Here is a 24945-nt window from a genome sequence, read left to right on the forward strand (position 1 = left end):
GTATAGGCTGGATGTTAGGAGGAAGTTGTTGGCAGAGAGAGTGATTGGCATTGGAATGGGCTGCCCAGGGAGGTGGTGGAGGCACTGTGCCTGGAGGTCTTCAAGAAAATACTCAATGAGGCACTTAGTGCCATGGTCTGGTTGACTGGCTAGGGCTGAGTGCTAGGTTGGACTGGATGATCTTGCAGGTCTCTTCCAACCTGGTTGATTCTATGACATTCTACTTGTCTGCTTTCATGCTATGGTCTTGTAGCACAAAATAAAGGCAATGCAAGAAAACTAAGAATAAAATAGGTTTATTAGAGCTATATTACATAAAGTAATCAAGATGGAGCAACTTGAACTGTTTGTATAGCATGGCAATACTCTGGCTGGGTGGAAGTTACTGCAGTACAAAAGACGACGTACAAAAAGATGTGTGCCTCATTTGCCTCTCTCTTTATTTGGGCCAGTGGTAAATGTGACATTGCTGGATGGTCAAACGAGACAGACAGCAGGGGTGTGTGTATATATATATATGTGTGTGTGTGTATATAACATGTACTGTACACATTTTACTGTTAACACAGCTGAAGTTCACTCGCACATATCAATTACTTGCTCTAATTCTATGAGAATTTTTACTGGGGTGAGGGCAGGTTGCTGAAGCTTTTGAGCTTGGCAGGGAGCTATGGGATAACCATCAGGAATCCTGCACTCTGGCATCTCAGGTAAAAGCTGCGGTGTGCTGCTCTCACACCACAGAGGGTGTCAAGCAAGGGCTGGAGAAGAATGAACAAACCCTGAGCTCTGGGATCACACATGACTGCTGTTGAGCACTGCTAAGTCCAAGCTTATCTGCTGAGGATTTGTACTTTTTCCTTTTGGCATTTAGTAAGCATGACTCCTTTAGCTGCACAAAGGTTGAAACTACGAATGAAAAAAGATGCCTTGTTCCTTAAGTTCCATTACAAAAGCTGGTGCTTAGGTAGCAATTGCTTTTACTTAACAAAGCAGGGCAAATTCTTTCATGAGAATCCTCTCGGTGCCTCAGGTGGAAAGTGCACAGATCAATCTCTGCTGGACAGTGCAGTAACAATGTTGGTCTGGAGCACCTCCGTCCCCAGAGCACAGAGCTGGCAGCTGGGGGCTGCTGGGCCTTGGCTGTTCTGGTGCCCTGGCCCTGGGGCATGCTCTGTTACGGCTAGCACCCTGACTGCTGCATCCCACCCTGCATCTAGTTTGGAGTGTCCCCACCTTGCTGTGTCTCCTGCAGAATAGCCAACTAGTACTACTTTCTGGAGCCTCAACAGTTCTTATTTTCTGAGCACAGGCATCTACCCACTTTTCATTCACCACAGGGGAGGAACACGTTCCTCATCTTGTAGGCTTCTTCTACACTTGAAATTTAACTAAAGGTTTTGGTCCTTTTATGGAAGCAGAAGTTCATGGACACAGAAGAAAGAGGAGAAAACGGCCGACATAATCCAATTGTTAGAGATACATCCCATTGATGAGGTAATCAGACTCCTCGGATGTAATGGGTCGAGCTTTCTTAAGCTTCTGTCTCACTAAACGCAGTCTGCAAGCAACCATAAGCAGCAGTAAAGCAGTGATGGCCAAGCCTAAGGCTAAGGGTAACACAGCACCTACAAAGAGGTTAAGAGAAGTTACACTTTATTCAACACAGTAAGAAAGCAGCAGAGAAAACCTGAAGCATATCAGGCTGAGGAACTGAGCTGTCTAATCACCAAAGTTAGGAACAGTTCAGAATAGGGAAGTACTCTCATACTTGTGGTGGGTTGAAGTTACCCCCAGGTGAAAGTAATACCTGAATAACTAACTAACATTACTCAAAATGAAGCCACATGGTTGTTCTTACCTGTTTCTGGGACTGGATGACCACCTCCAAGCTGATTTTTCTTTGGCACAATTATGCCATTGCCATTTTTATCATCAGTTCTTTTCCCTGAGGAACTGTTATCTGCACAAAGTCAAGCAAGATAAACTAATATTGGAGTTCAGTGACTTGGGGAATCTTATCCACAGGGCATTAGAATTTAATCATGTGAAAAAGCTTACATTTTTAGGAAGGAAAGTTACACGGTTTCAGAACTCCTGTCTGCTGTCGCATAACTTGAATGTATGAAACTGTGTGAAGCTGACATAGAACTTTACTTTTGCATCACAACCCACGGTGCATCTTAGCCAAACTCAAGCAGGTAAGTTTCTATTGAGAAAGATGGACACAAATTCTCCTTTACAAGCTTCCATAATGGGATGTAGATCAATTTGAGCAAAAACATCATTAAAGCAGCTGCCTGGAGGTGAAAATGAGACCATTTCACATTATGTCACTTATCCATGCTTGGAACTTGTTAACAGGTGTTGTCCTTTATGCTTACTTTTTGTCAGAGAATTTGAGTTTAGGATAAACACTTACAGGGATAAATTTATCTTACTATTGTAATAGTCTGCTGAATATCTTATATTTTGAAGTACACACTTGTTCTGTCTCTTCTTTCTATTGCTTCTTGCTTGCTGCTTGTCTCTGACCTTGTCTGCTGCCTTGTTTTTACTGGTGAAGGTAGGGAGTGCGGGTAAGACAGAGGGCTGGTTGTATACAGCCTCTCTGGGCTTTGTGTCCAAAGGGGCAGGGAGAGAGCTGTAATATTCTAGAGGGGTATATTGTGTTGCTACAGAACTGTAAATATATGTAAATTTGCCTTGTATATGTTTATTACCTTTTAAACTTTTCTATTTAGTTCACTCTTAACTTCCAAAATTCTCCAGGGGGTAAACTTCCAATCTGTTGGGGTGCAAATCCAACCCACAACGACAGGAAGTACAGGCTGGCTACACACACTGCCTCCATTTTCCCTGTTGCCTCACACACTTGCAGAACTCATGTACTGGGAAAACATTCCAAGGAGAATGGCTAAGAGTCCCTTCAGCTTTGTGTGGTGCAGAAAGCAGAGCAGAGCACTGTAACTGCACAAGAAAAGACAACACCTCATTGGCAGCCAAGAAGTGTTCATCTTGGAAGTGCAGGTGGCTGTGGTTTTGTTTCACAGAAGCAGGAATTTACTCAGCTGGGACTCCGTCCTCCTGCCCTCCCACTGAAGTCCTTCATGCAACAGTGGCAGCCCAATCCACCAGCACAGCCTCACAAGAATCAGAAAGGCACATCTAAAGGTAATGACTGTGTTGGTATTGTTACTGACAAATATGAAGGGCACTTCCACTGTGCTGTGCTACAGCTGCTGCCAGCTGTCACAACTATCACAGTATCACCAAGGCTGGAAGAGACCTCACAGATCATCGAGTCCAACCCTTTACCACAGAGCTCAAGGCTAGACCATGGCACCAAGTGCCACGTCCAATCCTGCCTTGAACAGCTCCAGGGACGGCGACTCCACCACCTCCCCGGGCAGCCCATTCCAGTGTCCAATGACTCTCTCAGGGAAGAACTTTCTCCTCACCTCGAGCCTAAACTTCCCCTGGCACAGCCTGAGGCTGTGTCCTCTTGTTCTGGTGCTGGCCACCTGAGAGAAGAGAGCAACCTCCTCCTGGCCACAACCTCCCCTCAGGTAGTTGTAGACAGCAATAAGGTCACCCCTGAGCCTCCTCTTCTCCAGGCTAACCAATCCCAGCTCCCTCAGCCTCTCCTCGTAGGGCTGTGCTCAAGGCCTCTCCCCAGCCTCGTCGCCCTTCTCTGGACACGCTCAAGCATCTCAATGTCCCTCCTAAACTGGGGGGCCCAGAACTGAACAGTAGCATTACAATGCTAGCACAAACACCTATGGTATAAAAAACCTCCAAATAAGAATGAAGCATTATAACTGGAATGACATATAGTAATGGGTATTAAGGAAGTGTGTACAGTGTTAATACTCCTGAGGGAGTGTCCTTGACCCCTCCTCGGGGGTGGGTCTGAACACTACCAGCTGTGGTGGTTAGCCCACTCCCACTTGCTGTCTAAGATCCATAAAAGCAGGGGGACTTCAAGTTTCTCTCTCTCCTTGCTTCCCTGCTGGTCAGCAATCACCATCCTGGTTCCTGGTTCTCTTTGTTTTCACCACGTGGCCACAACCCACGAAGCAGACAAACCACTGCCATCAATCTGGTTGTATTTACATATATTGTACCTCATTTTCCCTTCCCTGTACCTTTGTAACTTCCCTACCTCATATACATTTTATTTATTGTTCAACTTTTCTTCTTTTAACTTCCACATCGGAATGAGATTCTTTATTTGAGTGTGCTTACCCTTCCTCTCTCTACATCTAATTCCTTTGCTTTGGGAAAGTAGGGGGAGGAGGGGAAAGCATCCTATACATTGTTATTGGTTCTATCAACTATACTTGAGTCTCTGGGAAATTTAAATGAGAACCGAGACAAAGTGTTTAAGTGTTCAAGTCAATTACCTTAGCAATAGAACAAGGGGACACAGTCTCAAGTTGTGCCAGGGTAGGTACAGGCTGGATGTTAGGAGGAAGTTCTTCACAGAGAGAGTGATTGGCATTGGAATGGGCTGCCCAGGGAGGTGGTGGAGGCACCGTCCCTGGAGGTGTTCAAGCAAAGCCTGGATGAGGCACTTAGTGCCATGGTCTGGTTGACTGGCTAGGGCTGGGTGCTAGGTTGGACTGGATGATCTTGGAGGTCTCTTCCAACCTGGCTGATTCTATGACTCTATGAAACAGAACACTTGCCCTGTGTAACTCTCACCAACAGCTCCAAAGAGCTGCTTGCCCCTATGAGTGGTAGCAGCAAATCACATCACTGTTAATTAAATCTTAAATTGTTTCATCAATACTGGCATGAGGTCTGTGCCAATATTCCCACTTTAAGGCACAGCACAGCTTGCCAGGCTTTTTATTGTGCTGACAGTCTGGCTAGAGGTACACAAACAGTAGCTTCACCTGGTAGGAAATGCCTTAGAAGCAAATTGCAGCTCTTAGCTTCTCATTTGGTGGCTGAAGTTTTTCTGGTATGTGAAAGGGACACAGTCTCAAGTTGTGCCGGGGGAAGTCTAGGCTGGATGTTAGGAGGAAGTTCTTCCCAGAGAGAGTGATTGGCATTGGAATGGGCTGCCCAGGGAGGTGGTGGAGTCACCATCCCTGGAGGTGTTCAAGCAAAGCCTGGATGAGGCACTTAGTGCCATGGGCTAGTTGACTGGCTAGGGCTGGGTGCTAGGTTGGAGTGGATGATCTTGGAGGTCTCTTCCAACCTGGTTGATTCTATGATTCTAAGTGTGAAGTGTACTGGCTTTAAGGTACCTGTATGGTATCACAGCTGTGCAAGGTAACTTGAATGTAAATGAGTCCAAACCCAGCAGCTGTTTTCTGCTGCTGTCATCTCTAAATGAAATTAAGTGAATATTGGTCTTTATTTTGGAAATACTCAAAAGACTTTGACTGTTTTAGAGCTGCTTCAGCCTGTATGATAGGGCTAGGTCTAAATGCCTGGTTTATGACTGTGTTTCCCATTTGACATAACTCCTTGTAAAGACATTGGTAAATATATCTAAATATGGAAAGAAGTTCAGTAGGTAAATTTTGGCAAGGTAGACTAACAGGATCCTTTCTATAAAGCACTGCAGGGTTCTGTTGACTTGTGGCTGTTCTTGTGGGACTGAAGGGACTACCAGAGTCAATATTGCTCAACATCTTGTCTGTTACCCACCAGCAAACACTCTCCTAAACAGTTTTGAGGCTGACATAAAGCATGTTATGTGGAGTTAGTTTTGTCTTCACTTTCTCCTAATTTTCTAGTCTGTTCCTAAGAAATTGCAATTTATAGCCCTTTCCAGCTACCCTAAATTAGAGATCTTAGGTTATGGCTACTGCTTTTGATGCCTTCACAGCAAAAACATGACTAAGGCTTGGGCACTCAGTCAAACATTGTAATCCCAGCTCTGGACAGTACTGCACAACAGCTGGCGTGGGCAGCTTGGAGAGAGGCAGAGACTGTGCCAGGGGAATGCAAAGCTGTTATGGTGATTTATACACTCCAGTTGGCTATGTTGGGGAGTTCAAATCTTCAGGCTGCTTGTGAATTCAACCCATCTGCATGCCTGTTAGACTGTCTATTGCTGTTTAGAAACCAGCCCACACCTCACTTCAGTGTGCTTGCTGCAACTTCATGTTTGTTATAGTCATTTAAAAGTGCAGTGGTGCCAGAACATGCAGCTGGGCTTGGGAGCTGCCCTGGAAAAGGACACTGGGGCACTTCACAGAGGCAGCCATGCAGAAACGCTGTGCTGGCACTTCGAAGGAGATGCAGTCTGCATTACTTCACTATGGAGGTATGTCTGCAAAGGGAAAACCAAATGCCTCTTCCTGCATCCAGTCTCAACTGCCTTCCAGCTTGGGCAGAAGCAAAACTCTTAAGTCTGTTGCCAAAGATTCCATGCCCTAGGCGCCTGAAAAGGTTGTCTCTAAGTTAGACTGGAGTCACTCTGCTGTAGAGAAAAACCTACTGTTAACAATCACTGGCTTTTGGGCTTGGTTTGGGCTCATCTTTTTTCTTTTCTTCCTGTTTATAGATCCTCTACTAGGTCAGGAAGAAGTGTTAAATCGTCCTTACCTTGAGCCTGCATATTTTCATGTCTACATAAGTGTAAATTCTTTAAAAGCTCGTATAAAGTCTGAGCCAAACGTGAGGGAATACAGGAGTAACAAAATCAGGTTAAGGAAAATCTGGGACATAGAGGCTACTAGGAGGAAATAGATTCTGGGACAAATTTCCCCTGGTATTATCCTTATAGGCAAAAAGTGAGGAACAGTATCTGAAGGGGGCCTACAAAAAAGCTGGGGAGGGACTTTTCAGGATATCAGGGAGTGCCAGGACTGGGGGGAATGGAGTGAAGCTGGAGATGGGTAGGTGCAGGCTGGACGTGAGGAAGAAGTTGTTCACCATGAGAGTGGTGAGAGCCTGCAGTGGGTTGCCCAGGGAGGTGGTTGAGACCCTGTCCCTGGAGGTGTTTAAGGCCAGGTTGCATGGGGCCGTGGGCAGCCTGCTCTAGAGTAGCGTGTCCCTGCCCGTGGCAGAGGGGTTGGAACTAGATGATCCTTGTGTTCTCTTCCAACCCTGACTGATTCTATGAACTATCTCACAGCCCAAACACTACAGCTTAGCCCAGCCCCTTTTAAAATGAGGAAGAGGTAAGTATGGTGGTCCTTGACAAGGAAGTCCCTTTACTGGACATCTTTATTGGATTCTTAGAGATGAAAACTGCTTACGAGGAGGTAAGCAGCAGAAGGAACTTGTCTTTATTTGCACTGTAATGAAAACAAATGCTAAGAAGAAAACAAAGCAACTCCCTAACCCTACAATTCCTTGTGTGTAACTTCTTTGGAAGTCTCCTGATAGCTTCTGCATCAAGCATCATCTCTGGTGATGTTATCACAATGATAACAGCTTAGTTTTGAAGTGTATTTATAAGAGTACACCAGAAGCCTGAATGCTTGCAAACTCAACTCTAGGCCAACAAGCAACATTACTGTTTTGGTCCAACAAAGTCCTTTACAGTGTGACTCAGGGACATGGGTTCTGTCTTGGCACCAGCAGTGGGTCTGGCACTGTCTCAGGAGACAGTTCACCCCAGAACAGGATTTCTGACAGTGAAGCTGCTAAACCTCTGAGGCTGCTGGTATGATTTCTGCCCAGTGCTGCTTACCTCTCCTAGCAGTTACTGCCCTCCTGAATGTTTTTCCAGACAGGCTCCACTGTTTCTTCATCTCTCATTATATTTGGTCTGTGAGCTCCTTCAGATGGCAGTGATGGAGAGGAATCTATTTAATGAATGTGAGTGGATTTTTAGGGACAGGTTGGATGCCTGTTTCCTCAAAGCCACGGAGTGTGCTACTTGCCAGAGGGTCAGGACTTGAAACTCTCTGCATCTCTGGGAGTCATTAATGTACAGTGTGTGAATTCTATGGAGTTTAAGTGTCTGCCTAAGAAGGCAGAATCTTGGAGAAGATGTTTGCCTTCACTCTTTGGACCTAGGTATCTAGCACTTCACAACACCCTCTTTGGAACTTCTCTTTATGCAATCTAAGAATGCATTGAGTTGTTTGCTCTTCTTGCTTTAAAAACACTTTTAACTTAACTGAAATGAAAGTCTTACTGAGCTTTGTCAAAAGATCAATATTAACCCCACAAGAACTAAAACCAGACATGGTCAGCTGGAAATCCTGCTTATTTAAAAAGACTGCAACACCTTCTGGAGGTACAATAGTCAATCACTGAAGCTCCATCACACGATTTTAGCTCTATAGTGTTATTTTTGTTCTGCTGCTGCATGGAAGACTGCTGTGAAAGCAGAGATGTGCAAAGCACTGCAATGGGTAAGCTCAGAAAATGACTGTGAAAGTGCCATGTTTCTCCATGCACTTCCCATTATAGGCTCTGATTACAGGCTGCTGAAGTTGGTGACCTTGCTTTTGCTTTTACTTCTAGATTCATGAGCCATATGATTTTTGAGGTCTGCTTAGCAGCTGACTTACTACTGGATCCTGCAATGCCCTTTGACAATCTGAGGTTTAGTTTGGGTGGCCCTGTATCAGGTATCAAACAGGACTTTGCAAGTGAGGAGTATTTAGGGCAGACTTAGGAATTTTAAGTCGTTCCAATAAGGAGCCCCAAAACCATCTATGCTGCCAGAAAAGAAATACTCAGAAGAGAATTTTGCCATCAGTTACTACACATTCACTGAGGTAGTGAAATTCCTGAAGAATGTTTTCATTCCCTTTGCACTGTCTACAGACGAAGTACAAGCATCTGAAGAAACATTCTTGTGCCAGCCAGGGAAGTATCTTTACAAGAGTCAGCAGCAGAGGGCACTCAGCACTGCTCTGCTGCAACAAGAATATAAAGCTGTTGTCATGGGTTGAGTTGAAGCTGATACTCAATACTATGCTGCTGCCCTGCCAACCTCAAAGTCTGGCTGGAGCAAAGTTTCATGGGGCTTGCAGTTCAGACTGTATCACGAGAGGCTTCCTGTTCTGGTTTCGGGGTTTGGTGCCTCTTTTCCCCGCTGGGCGGGCTCCAAGCTGGGGTTTGGAGGAGGTCACTGGCAGTCACTGGCTTCTGCTGCCGCTTCTGCATTTTGCTGCCCTCTTCTGCAGACAGGCTAAGGTAATTGTGCATCTTACCAACTCATTAAAACCTCTTTATCTCAACCCAGGGATTTTTCTTGTGTTACTTTCCTTCCCATCTGTGCATAGAGAAGCAGGTGAGAGGGGGCTGTGTTAACCCAGCACAGCTGTTTCTTGATGAGCAAGAATCAGCCTGAACTATGAAGAAATAAAAGTGAAAGGTCTTGTACTCATTTTAAGCTCTGTGTTTGCAGGTTTGCCTTCATTCTGTCGCCATTTCAGACAATTTTAATTCACTAGCAGAAAGCTTAAGAGACATTTTGTTGCAGCTTGTAGAGCTTTACCAAGGCAAGAGTTGGTAACTCTGCTTGTGACACTATTACACACTGAATCGCAACAGGCTTACAGCCACTATGGACAGCACTACTGTGCTCCTGGGGTTGCTTGTTACCAAAGAGTGAGCCTTCCTGTAGTGATGAAAGATTTCTCCTGCCCTGGAGACACAGGTCTGGAAAAAGCGTCCATAATAAAGATATTACCTCAAGAAGGATAGAAAAGGTAATGAGTTATTATCACTCAAATTGAACAGTGCTTTATGTTCTCCTGAGGGTACTCCCCTACAGATTAAAGAGTCTTGTTTTAGCAGCTTATCCAACTGACCCTGTGGCAGAATTTGTATTTAGCTGACATCTTCTTCTGTATTCTTTACCTACCCTTCCTACATTTTAACTTCCCTTCTGCACCTGCTGAGAACCAGACTTGCCAACTAAAAAGCAATACTTGTAACTTAATTATTACCTGCCTCCCATGCATTTTTGGTATTTGCAGCTTTTTACTCTTAGCCAGGATTCAAAAGACAATTTAAATAAGCTTAAGGTGCAAGACATTTTCTTTCTTTACACAGAATGACTTATTGAAACTGATTTGTTTCAGTCCTTACCTGGCACAAAACCAGTGATTTGTTTCTTTGGTCCCTGAGAAAACGATTGGTTAGACATGTCTGCATCCACTGAGAGAAGTGGCTGATTTCTGGCAGTGGCTTTCAGGGTGTTTTCTGCAGAGAAGTTTTCATCCATGTTCTCAGTCTGTCCTACAGTCCTTTGCTGGGTACCACCAGGAGCTGCATGTGTCACTGTCTTCCGACCAGGGCTGACTGTGTTAACAGAAACAAAAATCATCATTTCTGTACAGACTTGAAGAGAATGGCAGTGTTCTGTGATGGCTCAAGGCCCCCTGTGATGTGGGCCTTGAGCCAGACTACAGGTTCAGGCATATGATGACATGGGATTTTCAGGTACACGACAAGTCACTAATTGCCCACAGTCAGCTGTTAGGCAAGAGTATATTCGTAAACTCTACAGTGAACTCCAGCAACTGAAATAGCAGTGCAAGACTGGTGAGCCATTATGCCAATTCACCCTCTGCATGATTTCTGTTTGCTTAGCTGAGCATGGGCATATATAGAAGACGACTAATGTGAAGGAACTGAGTGATAGTGACTCAACTGGCTCCCCTAAGTGCCCACACTTCCAGCATTTAAGATTCTTGCAAGGTGGGTCACTGCACCTCAAAGCGTACTTCTGATACACCCTTTCAGATCAAGGCCAGGGTCCTCGTTTCCAGAATCATCATGCAAGTAAAGAAGTGATCTCTTAAATGCTGAGAACTCTTAACACAAAATTTGTCATTTGGAGATCTTTGACAGTTTTGATGTGCTCTGAAGGGAGTCTGAGCATCTGCTGTATGTGGACATTAAACCTTCTCATCTGCTACTTCCAACAAAAGGCTCCGTGGCAGGAACCCTGTGAGCTGCTTGCTCCCAGGGAGAGGCCACGGAAGGGGCATCACTTCTCTTTGGTCATTCAGGCTGCAGTTACTTTTGTAATGTACACTGTGGGCTGGCACTCTTACGGTTCTGGCAGAAGGTTTCATCTGATCCATCAGGGCACTGCCTCACGCCGTCGCAAGCAAACGTGATGTCAATGCAGCAGCCGTCGTCGCAGATAAACTGGTAGCGAGAGCAAACCCCAACACAGGCTGTGGAGAAACAATTCCCCAATTACCAAGAAGAGAAATCCAAGCAGTAAATACTAAGCTCACGACTAAAATCTGAAGCACCAAGGAAAAGGCAATCCCAAGCTATGTCAGGAAGGACCATGAACGAGGCAGAAAGCTGAAGTATGGCCAGGCTCAGCTGTACGATGCTATAGTGACACAGAAGTTGATCTAACTAATAGCTGTTCCTGGCACCCTCCTTATTCTTGCAGTCTCTTGACAAGAATAGTCAGCCTGGAGGCTGTTGCACCTTACATCTTCTGCAGCACCCCAACGGCGCTTTAAACTCTGCTGGCCTAAGCTGACAGGAGAAGCTCCTTGGCTTAGAAGACCCAGGAGAGTCCTGAAAATGACTAAATTAAACCTCTATGGCTGTAACTGCATCTCTCTGACAGGTAAGTCCTGCTGCATAGGAATTCTGCATTTCTGACAATGTGTTATTTTGCCTATGGACTAAATGGGATCTTTTATGGCATGCCTTCTGTAACCTAATTAAAACACTAACAGAATGATCATCAATTATTTACATCTGCAATCTGTTGACTTCAATACAGCAAGTGCCAGAACAGGACAATGTACAAGGTCTCACAAATTACCTTCACCAGAAAGAACTGGTTGCTGTCTCCTTTGATATTTAGATTCGCCTATAAATGGGGAATGCCTCTGCACACTTAATTTTGCATACTCTAAGCTCTCCTAAAACCCATTCTGACTTGTGTCCTGGTTCTGCTAGGACAGAACCATAGGCCAGCTCTGATCTGCAGGCTGTCAGCAGTTTTGAGTCAGCCAGGACAGCTGACCTGAGTTGGCCCACAGGTGTATCCCATACCATAAACATGATGTTCAGTATAAAGGGGAAATTTCATGTGGAGGGGGAGGTCTCCTGCTTAGGCTCTGGCTTCTCCTGCGACTGTTTTCTTGTTTATTCTGACCACTTCGCATTTCTCATCCTGAGTATAATTTTGTATACTTTGTGTTGGCATTGTGTAGGCTGCTTCATAAAACGTTTTCATTTCAGCCTAGGGGTTGAAACCAATCAGGTCTTCCCAATTTCCCTTCTCTGCTGGGGGAGGGGTCCTCAGGTGACAGAGTAATTGCTGCAGTTTAGCCCCAAAGAGGGGCTAAATCTAGACACCTTGTAATTATGCAGTGTTCCCACCTGTGCCTTTGTCTTTACAACAGCAGCATCATTCATTCAAGTGGAATCAAATTCACTATTTGGTTAACGCTGTAACAGCAAATCGATGCATAAGGAAGTCAGAGTCTTTGGTTGGTGTCCTGCTATGTACCAAGAGGCTGTGCAAATCCTGCTATATACCAAGAGGCTGTGCAATGCTAAAGAAAGTACAGCAGGAACGCAGGTACCTGTTTAAAACCTCTAAAATTATACTTAGAAAACACATCTCCTGTACTTTGACACTAGTAACAGCACAGGTCTTGCATGCATTCAGGCACTGGGCACTCCTTTAACTACAGCAGTAGCACCTGAATTGCAAGTGTGTTCAGGGAGTTATTAACAAAGGCAGCAAAGCCTCTGTGCTCCATTCATGCCACGATTACCCACAGCAGCAAATGGAGGAACCTGCAAACGTCTCTTGTCGTTCGACTGGAATTAAGCATTAATGGATAGAATTCTATCACCTGTTCCTGGGATACAGGCACTACTAAGCTGACTCCTCCTAACTGTGGGGTTTTACTGCCATTTTATTGGCACAGAGGCTAGCATCTTGCCCAGGATACTCCTGTGTGAGCTAAGTTTTTACTGGTTCAGCTCGACATAGTGATAATGCCATTTCACTGCAGCAACTTGCTAATTGCAAGGTATTTAGAAGTTAATGCAGTAAGGAGCACAAGACTGACAGCAACTGAAATCTAACTTACTTTCTGCCTTTTAGGCTTTTCATGTGTTTCTTAAGCTCAGAGTTTAGAAATGATGAGTCAATTCCAGTTTCTCTAACAACCACTAGACAGGAAAGCTTAAATACAGGCAAACAAGAAGCCCTCCTGCCTGTTAGACTAAAGATGCAGGTCAGCAGCAGTTTGTGCCTCACACATGCTATTAACTGATTTTAAGTGAGTCTTCCCTACAGCACAAATCCTGTCATGTTGCATGTGCCATCTGACCTGCTGCCATGATGCAGTGTTTTGTTTTCTCACTTTTGGTGCTTAACAACAATACAGGGATGAAGACTTCAATGATTGCAAGTTCCCAGCTCCTAACAAACAAGCAATGCTTGCTTGCCTGGTGTCTTGCTTGGAAACAGCAATTCAAAGCTGAAAGAAAGGCCATTTGAAGAACAAGGGCAAAATCAAACACCAGAAATAGAGAATAAGATTTCTACCTCCATCAAGACACTTGCTCTGAATACCACACCCTGGGTGTCACACAAGCAACAGCTCCAGTCATTTTCTCACCTACTGCAGAATGAACCATGGGCAGAACGGTCACAGAGACGTTGTCGGAGCCCCGCTGACCTGCAGTGTCTGTCACAGTTAGCTGGAAAATGTACCTGCCTTCCTGAATGTGAGACAGTTTCAGTGTTCCTGGCTGTGGTACCTAATTGAACAAACACAGAAAAAAATCCCATGTTAATTCTCCCCAGAGCAGTTATTGTCTTCTTTGAGTTGATCCAGCAATATGTTTCCTAAGTGTGCCATTTGGTTACCACCTACACTGGCCTCCAGGAGACTAAGTAATAACCAATTGCAACCTTGTGTTTTCCCACTGATAACAATTTTAGGTTTCAAGGCCTTTAGCTGTGTCTGTGATAGGTGAATCTGGTTTGCTCCACTGTTGTACATATTGAGTAACTTTGCTGATATTGGTGTTTTTGTCTTCTTGTCTTCTGCATTGCAGAAGTGAAAACCCAAGTGCAGCAACCACAAACATGGCAAAAGAATTACAGAAACATTCAGGTTGGAAAAGACCCCCAGGATCATCAAGTCCAAGCATTATCCCTGCTCTGCAAACTTCACTCTTAAACCATATCCTCAAGTACCACATCCAAACGACTTTTAAATGCATGGAGAGTTAGTGACTCATCCACCTCCCTGGGCAGCTCGTTCCAATGCCTGACCACTCTCTCTATGAAAAGAGGTGAAATACAGAAAAGTATTAGCATCTACTTGCTTGCTGATGGCTGTCTCATATCATGCTAAATAGAGATGAAATATAGAAACCACTGGAAATAATCATTGGAACAAACTGGAGCACTGGAACAAAGAGGAGCACAGTACAGCCTCTGCCACTGGACAGATAACCTCAGCAAGGCTCCTTATCCCACAGAAAGTTGGATCAAGGTGCCTTCCAACCTGGGCTGCTCTATATATCTATGAAATAGATGGTGAAATTGTACAGCCATCCTAATTCTAGTGCCTGGTAGCCACGTCCATTTAAATCCATTTCATACTTTTAGCTCTAGATGAGAATCTAAAAGTAACTGGCCATGTGCAGGACCGCACGTGTACCTTCATTTCAACCGAGGAGTCACCTTGCAGCAGCGTCCACTCGTACTGCACAATTCCATGGTCATCTGAACTTTCTCGGCCGTCCAAAAGCACCCAGTCGACAGGTGACTGCAGCACAATGTCCTGTCCTGCCTTGCACTGTGGAGGCTTGTCATTTTCTGCTTCTTCAACAGAAAAAGAAAAGCAGAGTTATTTATCGGCGGGAGCTGAGCGATTACTTACAGAAAACACATTTTTGTCCTTGATGAAGTTGTTGATTCACCTCTGTACAAATTCCTGTAAGATAGGACATGTTTATCAGTGTATGCTTTGTTAAGCAAAGTAGCATCTACTTAAATTTCAGTTAACTGTTCCCTATTCAATGCCGTCTTCAGGAAATCACTGCTACAGTTTAGGAGGGACATTGAGATGCTTGAGCATGTCCAGAGAAGGGCGACGAGGCTGGGGAGAGGCCTTGAGCACAGCCCTACGAGGAGAGGCTGAGGGAGCTGGGATTGGTTAGCCTGGAGAAGAGGAGGCTCAGGGGTGACCTTATTGCTGTCTACAGCTACCTGAGGGGTGGTTGTGGCCAGGAGGAGGTTGCTCTCTTCTCTCAGGTGGCCAGCACCAGAACAAGAGGACACAGCCTCAGGCTGCGCCAGGGGAAATTTAGGCTGGAGGTGAGGAGAAAGTTCTTCCCTGAGAGAGTCATTGGACACTGGAATGGGCTGCCCGGGGAGGTGGTGGAGTCGCCGTCCCTGGAGCTGTTCAAGGCAGGATTGGACGTGGCACTTGGTGCCATGGTCTAGCCTTGAGCTCTGTGGTAAAGGGTTGGACTTGATGATCTATGAGGTCTCTTCCAACCTTGGTGATACTGTGATATTGTGTGATTGGAAACACACAACATAGAAAAGCTCTCCATAGTGTCAGGGTAGCTTTTTAACCAGAACTGAGGAAAATGGACTTTTAAATATGAATTGCAGTGCAGTTACTGCACACCTTTTAGAGCACTTTGCATAACTTAGTAGGCATTCAGCCCCTTTGTGTGATACATCATCATGGCACTGTGATGATAGGAGTGAAACACTTATTTGACGTAAGCTGGCATCTTGCTGAAGCAGTGCATATAATGATCAAAAATCATCAGAAACGACTGCTGATTTTAAGTGACTAATTAAGACATTCAAAGCTTGATTTTCAGGCTATTTAGGATTTGTAGCACTTTGCTACATTCAGAGCACAATTCTTAATGATTGAAATTGTGAGTACTAAGTACTTTTGCCAATGGGTTCTTTGGGTTAGACTAACAGAACCCATGAAACATTAAGTCATTTGCTCTGCAACTTTCAGATGGTGTAGGGAAAAGAGGATAAAATCTAGACCCACAAGTCAGCATTTGACAACTTTAGCCACAAGATTGTGTCTTTCTGCATTTCTCTGATTCTTTCATTCCCTCCTCTCTGGGCATGAATGGGTCCTGGCACCCTGAACTGCCAGAGTGCTTTCTGTTCTTCAGTCTCTGAAAAGGATATCCTGTAAAAGATATTGATGCTAAGCTCAGAAAAGCATCTGTTGAGCACAGGGCTGTAACTTCACTGTGTGTGGGCAGAGCTGCAGAAGCAAAGAAAAAGCTCTAGCCCACCAGTGTAAGGATTCTCCCTTGCACATGCTCCTCTCCAGTTCCAAGAACTTGCTCAGAGGCATGGAGCTCATCAAAGCAGCAGGACAATTTCTTTTATCAGTAACTGAACAGCAAAGTTTACTCCTTGTTTATCTCAGTAGTAGGCGAGACATAGGAGATTTCAAAGGAAATGTCTTAAGTTAGGAAAACATAGAAACAACAGGGTCTAATAATAGAAAGTGTGAAACAACTCATCCAGCTGGCACAGGATGCTTTGCCTAATTTGTACAAACTCTGTTCTCAAAAGCAGCTTAAGTTTAAAAAGCAACATCCAGAAGCAAAATATTCATTGTTAAGGAACACCATCGCTGTGGTGCCAGGGCAACTTGTATTTGGAATTTAAGAGTCAGGCACAAGCTTCACACAGTTACTCTACCAACCACTGTCAAAAAGAGACTAAACTCAGACTCAAACAGCACAGCCCATTCTTCCACTTCTACCTTGGAAAGTGTTTTCATGTCACCTGTCTAGTTTAAATGACAAGCAGTGACCCACAGGGGCACAGATGAGCTCTACCTCCTGGGCTCTAAGCAGTAAGGATATTCTCTTCCTGGACTAACTATACTCCAGCAGCCTGAGCTGCAGTGGCAGGACCACTTCATGCTGGGGCAGATAATGGAAATTCATGCCAGCTCTTGGCTAAATGATAAGTAAAGGACCACATCCAGGCCTCTAATCCCAAAAGGTGGAGGTACCGTGCCTTTTTCCCTGCTAGCCACCAGAACATCTCAAGAAAGGTTAAACCAATGGCAGATCAGCTCATCTTTTGCTCTAGTAAAGAAAATACTGACCTGAGAGAGACATCTAGCATGGGAGGAGACAACCTGTTGAGCTAAAGACCTTTCTCCCACAGCAAAGTTTTAAGCACTGAAACACATTATCCTCCGTGAGTGAAACAGCCTCGAATCTGGGGAATACCTGCTTCTAAGAAGTCAGCATGAAAAAACCAAGGAGGCATACTCAGGAGCCACTCGCAACTACTGCCCATAGGAACAGCCACAGGTTAGCAGAAATACCAGGTTCAGAAATTATCTTTTAACTTCTAACTCTTCTTTCAAGTGAATGCAAATAAGCACTATGACACTGACATACCACACCAACACTCCGAGAAGCTGGAGCTGGGTACTTTATAGAAGGGCTGCAACTTTATGAGCAACACTGTTTCTTTGCAGGAAGCAGGGGGGAACAAGTTGCTTAATTTATTCTGCATCCTCCAGCCTTTAAAGACATGGCCTGCCAATAACAGAGCTGCCAGCTAGGCGTCTGAATGAAGGCTTTGTTATAAAAGGCTGTTCATAGGCGATTCCTGAAGGTCTTTGCTATCAGTTTACCTTGTGCTGAATCCTCCCATTGCACACTGCTGGTAAGTAGCACAGAATGAGAGCCCAACATTTCTGGTGAGGCACTCGGGTCCCCTTTCTTTCTACATCAAAAATTTTAACATTAGCCTACCAAAGGTAAAAACAACTACCTCTTCTTTCAGTATAGACACCTGTGGTTTCATTGTTGACACCACACAAACAGCCTGGAAAGGCAAAGCAAATGCACTGCCAAACCGGCACAAAGTTGGTGTAAATTGAAGGGCTTGCACTGAAATGGTCACTCTTAAAAGTTCATCCCACTGCTGAAGTTGATCTGAGAAATACATCTCTGTCGTTAATTGCTCCCAAAATTAACTAGTTTTGGTTTACTGAAGATCTTTAACATAAGTGACACTACACTACTCTAGAGATCACTATATACTTATGCTCAGAAATACTGTGGAATGATGAGGGCACTATGTGCATGAATAAATCTGCTTTTAGGTTGACAAAAGTAAAACAGCAGAAGACTCAAAACAAGTGAAAAAGGCAAAGAAACAGATAAAAGGTAATCCCCTCATGAAAGAAAATCTTGACATGAAAAACTCTTTCCTAACTTTCTTACCTTCAATCACAGTATCACAGTATCATCAGGGTTGGAAGAGACCTCACAGATCATCAAGTCCAACCCTTTACCACAGAGCTCAAGGCTAGACCATGGCACCAAGTGCCACGTCCAACCTTGCCTTGAAGTGCCCCAGGGACGGCGACTCCACCACCTCCCCGGGCAGCCCATTCCAGTGTCCAATGACTCTCTCAGTGAAGAACTTCGACATAAAAGAAAGAAGACAAACCATCATCCTGTGATGATGCACTGTTGGCCAGATTAATTTCCCAATGTAATTCAAGAATGTAGAGGTATCCTAACATCAGACAACAAAATAATTCAATCTTAATTTCATCCCTCATGGTCTATGTCACAGCTGACAGATGTTTGAATAAAATTTCTTTCTCCTCCATAGCTCTGCTTTAGCTCCAGTGTAATTGCATTAAGAAGTCATAATCTCCTGCTTCCTACACCACCATCACTCACAAAGTAGACTTCTAAAGGAACCAAACAGGACACACAGCAACTTGTGGATAGGAATAGAAATCACCTTGCAAGTTCAGTGCCGATAGTTACAAAGGCTGCACTAAATGCAACGCATTCAAGAACTCCAGAATTCAAGAACTCAAGGAAATCAAGAAATTCAAGATCTTCAAGTATCATTCGAACAGCAGCATTACTGATGCTGTGCCATAACTGCACTCTGCCTTAGGGCCAGGTTTTAATGGAATAAAGGCAATTTAAAATGATGGGCATCTGGAGATATTTTCAAAGAAGCCTAATTGTGACTTGGATGTAAAATCTAGCCTTAGGCTTTCTACCTTAGAAGTGCATGCAGGGTTGTTAAACACAGCCACCCTAAAGTTGCTGCACAAAATAATACTGTAAAACGAATACTTTTCCTGCAGAAAATGCCAAAATCCTCGGGGTTTTCTAGTAGCTTAATCTTGCCTCACCTTTACTGACCTAACTTCTTTCCTATAGCTCTCTACCTGCACTTGTGTAAGCGTTGTAATCCCTCTACAAATCGAGCCTCTGCTCTTATTCCCAAGAAATTCCCATTGGCATTTTCACTGAATGGGCAGGACCGGACAGACCTCAAGTCTGAAGTCACTCCTGCCAAGGCAACAGTAATAGAAGACACCATCTGGGCAGTTTTCATTCATACCACCTCTCGGTTTTCTTCACGTTGCATGCAGTGCCTAATTTACATCAGCTGAGACAGAATCATTGAAGAAGATGAAGATGACAATTAGGAAAGTACTCTCAACAGAAGGTAATGAAAGTAAGACAGAATTAATTTAAAGGCCACTGTTTAGCAACAGGAGATGGGGAAGTTCTTTGGATCACATACTAGGAAACAGACTCCAGCTTTAGAAATTCAGACTTGTTTTTACCTACAACTGCTTGATCTGGATTTTGTTGTTCTTAAATATGTTTCAGGGTTGAATAAACTGCTGCTTTCGATGTGCCCCAGACTCCAGAAGCAGCTGTACAGAGTCTCTGCGCTGCCTCTGGACTGCTTGTGAGATATCCTCATCTTCTTCAGTCTAACTCTCAAGTTATTAATCAGGAAAATTTCTGAATTAAGTGAATGAGAAAACCACTTAGGTGCTAACATCTGGACAGCATCCCCAAGCAGAAGGGTATGTGCTTGCTCTGATGCTACTGCACCACGTTCTGGCATAGCCGGTGTCAGCGCTGCACACTTCCCTCGGTGTCCAGCACCCTCAGGTCGCCTGGGGAACCAGATCCATGCACCCCGGACCTGGCTGGTCCCCCAGGGGGCGCGGGGCTAGCGAAACGCGCTCATCTCACAGAGCGGCCGGCTCCCAACCACCTGCACAGACTGCCTGGCACAGTCACCCGCAAGCAGAGGTGTGAGGGACGGGTGTTGCCTAACTCGGACACCCGCAAAGCTCTCGCACCCTCAGGGATGGCTGGGCCGCCTCTCGCCTTAAGGGGTCCGCCGAAAGGCACGGCGCTGCCCGCCGATCCTCGTCCTCCGCCTCGGCGGCAATGCCTTGTGAGCCTGCCGCCCGATTCCGGAGCCTGGGTGAGTCGCAAGGACTGCTCCCTGTGGCGCGGGAGGCAGCTGACGGCGCCGCGGGAGGCAGCCGACGGCGCCGCGGGCAGCAGACTCGCCGGGCCGTGCGACCCCGGGCCGCCATTTCCCTCCCGCCGCGAGGCCGCAGCTCCGCGGGCTCCAAGCGGCCCCGGCCGGCGCCGCCCTCCCCGCTCGAAGCCATCTTGGGTCGGGCCTCGCGCCTCATCGCCCTCGGCGGCCCTTACCCGGCGGCGCGGCGGGCGGCGCGGAGACACCGGCGGGCCGCCGGCTGTAGGTGCTGTATCCGCGGTGCGGGGCGAAGCGGCAGACGGGGCGGCCGCGATGCGTACAGTTGAAGAGGTAGCAACCCAGGTCAGTCGTTCCCTGCTGCCGGCCAGGCCCCTGCACCACGGCCAGCGTGCAGCTCGGCTCGGCGCAGCAGGCGTCCAGGCACTGCCGCCAGCCCGCCACAGCGGCGGGGGCCCGGAGAAAGGTGGCGCCGGCCGCGATGGAGTCCTTGGTGCGGATGATAGAGTCAGGCCTGGCGGAGAAGCTGCTGCTGCCGCCGCAGCGTTCCCAGCCTCCGTCTGTTGCCGCCACTGCCTGCGGTCCCGGCTCCTCCTGCTGCAGCTGCCGGCGGAACTCTTCTAGTAGTGACTCCACGCCCGAGATCTGAGAGCGCAGGTCGGCCAGAGGCGCCGCGCACCGCCCGCACGGTAGTACGGCCAGCCTGCCCAGCGTCGCCAGCAGCACCAGCACCAGCGCCGCCATGGCCCCAGGCGGCGGCGGCGGCGGCGGCGCACAGGCGGGAGCGGCTCCCCCCGCCGGCACCCGCGAGCGCGGCGCGGGGAGGCGCCGGCCCCGCCCGGAGGCACGCGGCGACGCGGCGGCGCTCAGCACCCGCAGCCCTGGACAGCTCCGCCGGGCGCGGCCGTCCCGCCCCCGGCCTGGCCCGGCCCCGGCGCTGCGTCGGTTTGCGCGGCCCGGCGCAGGCGCGGAGCCGGCGGGGACTGGCCGGGGCGGGTCGCTCCGCTCTCCCGCCCAGCGCCTCAAAGGAGCGCGGGCTCCCCCAGCGCGCGTGGCGCCGGCGGCAAATGCGTGCGGCGGTTCCGGGCGTGTCGCTGCCCGCCGGCGCCAGCCACCGGCCGTGTCCCTTCTGACGGGAGTGCGTGGAGCGGCGTAACTCCTACTGGTAACGCGGGTTACTGAAACCACTGACAGCGATGCGACTGTCGAGAAGTACGCAGAGGGCTCCGTCCTGGGTGCAGCGTTTCGCCTCAGAGTTTAAGGGAAAAAAAGCCCCAAGTGAAAAGTGTGAAAATAAAGTCCTCTATGGGCTCTTAGCTCCACAAGGTGGTGGTGAAAAGCTCCTGACGCAAGTGCCTGAGGTAAAGGCCAAATGAGTTTTTAGAGAAGTGCTTCAAATCTCAACTCTTCGCTTTTACACGTGCCACAACTTTGCTATTACTGTTACCGTGAAGTTAAGGCTGACTGACACAGTAGCAGTTTGACCTCCCCAGAAAACAGCAACGCCCAAAACTGCTGCCTTGTTTTTCCATCGGATGGAGCCTGGAGGCGCTGGAATGGCCCAATGAGAGCTGCCTGCTAGCACTGAGAAGCAAAACATGCCGGTAAGTATATACTGATGGTGATGGGCTTTGCACTGCACATAAGGCATGTAATAAGTGGTAGCTCTTTCTGCATTGCCTTGTTTCTCTCCAGTGTCTTTAAACATAGGCTCATAAGGGCTTTGAATTACTGGAGATGTCTAAATAGCAGCATCAAAAAATTACCATCATAGCAGAGTATTTTGAATAAGTGGTGTGTGGAGGCAGTGACATTAGGAATGGCTTTAAGACATCCTTCCCCTCAAGTAATTTTTTGGGCATGTTTTAGGACATGTTTATGTCATAACTCAGAGTTGCCTCCAAAACAAATCTACTTTCATAATTTTCTGTTGTAGGCCTTTAGGTGTTGTGCAGGTAACTCGCCTGCAGGTTAGTTTGGATTTTCACTTTCCTTCCTCCAAATCACAAGAGTCTGGTTCAGTGATGCTCTGAAACAGGCTGGCTTGTCAGCAGCGCAGCTCTTGCAGAACAGCTGAATCAACAGCCACGTTGATTAGCAGGGTCCTATTTACAGCCCAGAGAGGGTCACTCATACAGCCTCAAGCTACGCCAGGGGAAATTTAGGCTTGAGGTGAGGACAAAGTTCTTCACTGAGAGAGTCATTGGACACTGGAATGGGCTGCCCAGGGAGGTGGTGGAGTCGCCATCCCTGGGGCTGTTCAAGGCAGGATTGGACGTGGCACTTGGTGCCATGGTCTAGCCTTGAGCTCTGTGGTAAAGGGTTGGACTTGATGATCTGTGAGGTCTCTTCCAACCTTGGTGATACTGTGTGATACTGTGTATTCAGTCCTCCCTGAGAAGTTGTTCTGGCTCTGTTTGTCTGTGATGGTGACCATCTCTGGAGAGGCAGAATGTTCTTACAGACACCATTGAGAAGTGCTGACTTGCTGTTGCTTTGTAATGGGGAAACTCTGGTTGGTAGGTGTCCCCAAGGAGAGGAGACTCTTCATTAAGCAGGTGGGCATTTCAGAGGTAAAGAGGCACGGCTAAAGAGAGATAACTGTACTGTCGGTTTGTTTCAGTGGCACTTGGGACTATTTGATGGCTTGTGGATGTCCAAGTGTTTTTGTGAGTTGGAATAAGGATGACATGGTTACTTTCGTCCTTGGAAGTGTTGAGGTCACCCTCAGCATAGCCTTTTGCTCAAAAGAATGTGCAGCTGCGGAGATGTTTGTTGTGTTGATGCTGGAGGCAGAGGTTGTTTTATTGGTTAATTTTCTTGTTTCAGAATGCGCATCTGCTGTGAGAAAGGTGACACTTGTGGTCATGCTGATTATTTTTCAGAAGGTGGCAGCAGTTTATTATATAAAATAGATTGCTGCTAAATGTTAATGCTACAGAAGGGTAAATACTTGACATAAATGTCACGTTTCTTTACTAGTTTATTGTTTTGGGTGTCTTTGGTTTTTCTTTATGTTGTGCAGTTGCAAGTTGAAATAAATAGTTGGTTTATATGTCCTTCCTGTCTATCATTAAAGTCAAATTTTGGGATGGTTTGATTTTCAAGCAGAGTGCATTAGAAGCCCATAACGATGTTTGTTAAGTTTTACTTCTTTTTAACCTTTCAAAGGATACAGGCATATGCCACGGTTCATTGTCCAAATCAACTGCTCAGTAAGACATGGGACAGTTAAAGAGACTTTAGCTTTCTTTTTCAGAAGTGATGATTAGACAACACACATTCTTTACATCTAAACAATACCTGACAGAGTAATACACAGATTCAGAATTCATGAATATTTATGTTTCCAACCATCTGTTGATTACTTTCAATTCCTATTAATATTCAAATTTCATAAATCACTGAAACTATGGGAGCAAGATAGGAATGCATCTGCTTTTCCTTTAGATGTATTTTTGTCTAAGAGACAAAAAGGTAATGAATGGATGGAAGGAAGGATGGAAAGAAACATACAAGGTAGAAATGGAGCAGGAAGAAAAGGCAAAGTTACATCCAGGCTTCCACATCTGAAGTATTTTCTTATGATCTTGTGTTTTCTTTTTTGTTGGAATTTGTGCTCAGAGAAATGTGTCATCCTTTTAATTTGATGTGTTCTAGATGCTCTGCAAACAGCAAGCACATCATGCAAATATGATCTGCAGAGAACATGTCATTGGCATGATGCTGCCATTACACACATTTTCTCTGCTCCAGCTCGCTTGTGAGAGTCTGACGAGTAAACACTCATGATAGATACAGATCAGCTCAGATGCTGGAGTGGACTGTTGATTGGCAGCTGAGTTTGAGTAATTTTGCCCATGAGTGAATTGAGGTGATAACCTTTCCTTTGCAGCTCAAAGACTCGTGTTTCCAGCAGTGAAAGCCAGGGCTTTCAGCAGAAATTACAGAGTAGGGTGGTGTTAGCAGTGGAAGCGTAGGAATTACAAGTATCTAACTCTGCTTCTGTGTTTTGCACTTGTCTTTTTACTTTCTATCAGTGTACATGAAGTGAGAGCTCTCCTAGTCAATTAAGCAATTAAGTGGAATATTACTAACAAACCCCACTCCTTTCTGTATGGCTGACTGCAATTGTGCCTAACGCAAAGCAAATGTTTTACTAAAACAGGAAAGGAGACAAAGAATAATAACGAAAATGCATGAGACTGTTTTTCCAGACCCTTTCCCACTAGCAGCAGCGATAAGGATCGCACTGAGAAAGAGACATCAGGTCTTTACTGTGACATGACGTTGTTACGTGCCGTGATTGCTTCTCTGCCCAGATACTGCATAATCGACTGCACAGCGCTAGCCAGGCAGCATGTGGTGTGAACGCAGATACTCTGACGAGGGAAGCATTCAGGCTCGGGTACTGAGATCAATTTTCTTGAAAAAACCCTCTCCTTGTAAAGAATGAGAACGAGTTGGGATGAGAAGGGGGAAGCCACAAAGGGAATTTGTGTGTTGTGTTTGTTATATGGTGAAAGATGAAATTCATTGTGAGAAGATAGGTCTTAATGGTTGTGCTTATTGCTGCTAGGGTATAGGCACAACTAAGGTGAACTCTTTCATCATAATCAAAATCACACACAAATGTGAGCATGGACAAAAGAGAGAAGAGGGTACAGCTAAGCAAAGGAATTATAAGATTACTGACAAAA

The 24945-nt window shown here is 46.1% G+C and overlaps 1 protein-coding gene across 2 annotated transcripts; it reads right to left on the reverse strand.

Moving 5' to 3' along the window:
• Positions 1–280: 280 nt before the first annotated feature.
• Positions 281–21006, reverse strand: LRP11 (LDL receptor related protein 11). 2 transcript variants are annotated; one of them, XM_064158304.1, is made up of 7 exons: positions 20464–21006; positions 14604–14764; positions 13551–13692; positions 10992–11117; positions 10021–10233; positions 1862–1963; positions 281–1628 (listed from the first exon to the last, which is right to left on the reverse strand). In XM_064158304.1, exons 1-7 carry the CDS (start codon positions 20987–20989, stop codon positions 1474–1476), a joined length of 1425 nt encoding a protein of 474 aa, XP_064014374.1. In that variant the 5' UTR covers positions 20990–21006; the 3' UTR covers positions 281–1473. The 2 variants fall into 2 exon arrangements, with proteins under 2 accessions (XP_064014374.1, XP_064014373.1); XM_064158303.1 differs by having other exon boundaries at positions 14604–14767.
• Positions 21007–24945: the final 3939 nt, after the last annotated feature.

Source organism: Pogoniulus pusillus, chromosome 18 (genome assembly GCF_015220805.1).
Source record: "Pogoniulus pusillus isolate bPogPus1 chromosome 18, bPogPus1.pri, whole genome shotgun sequence".
NCBI lineage: Eukaryota > Metazoa > Chordata > Aves > Piciformes > Lybiidae > Pogoniulus > Pogoniulus pusillus.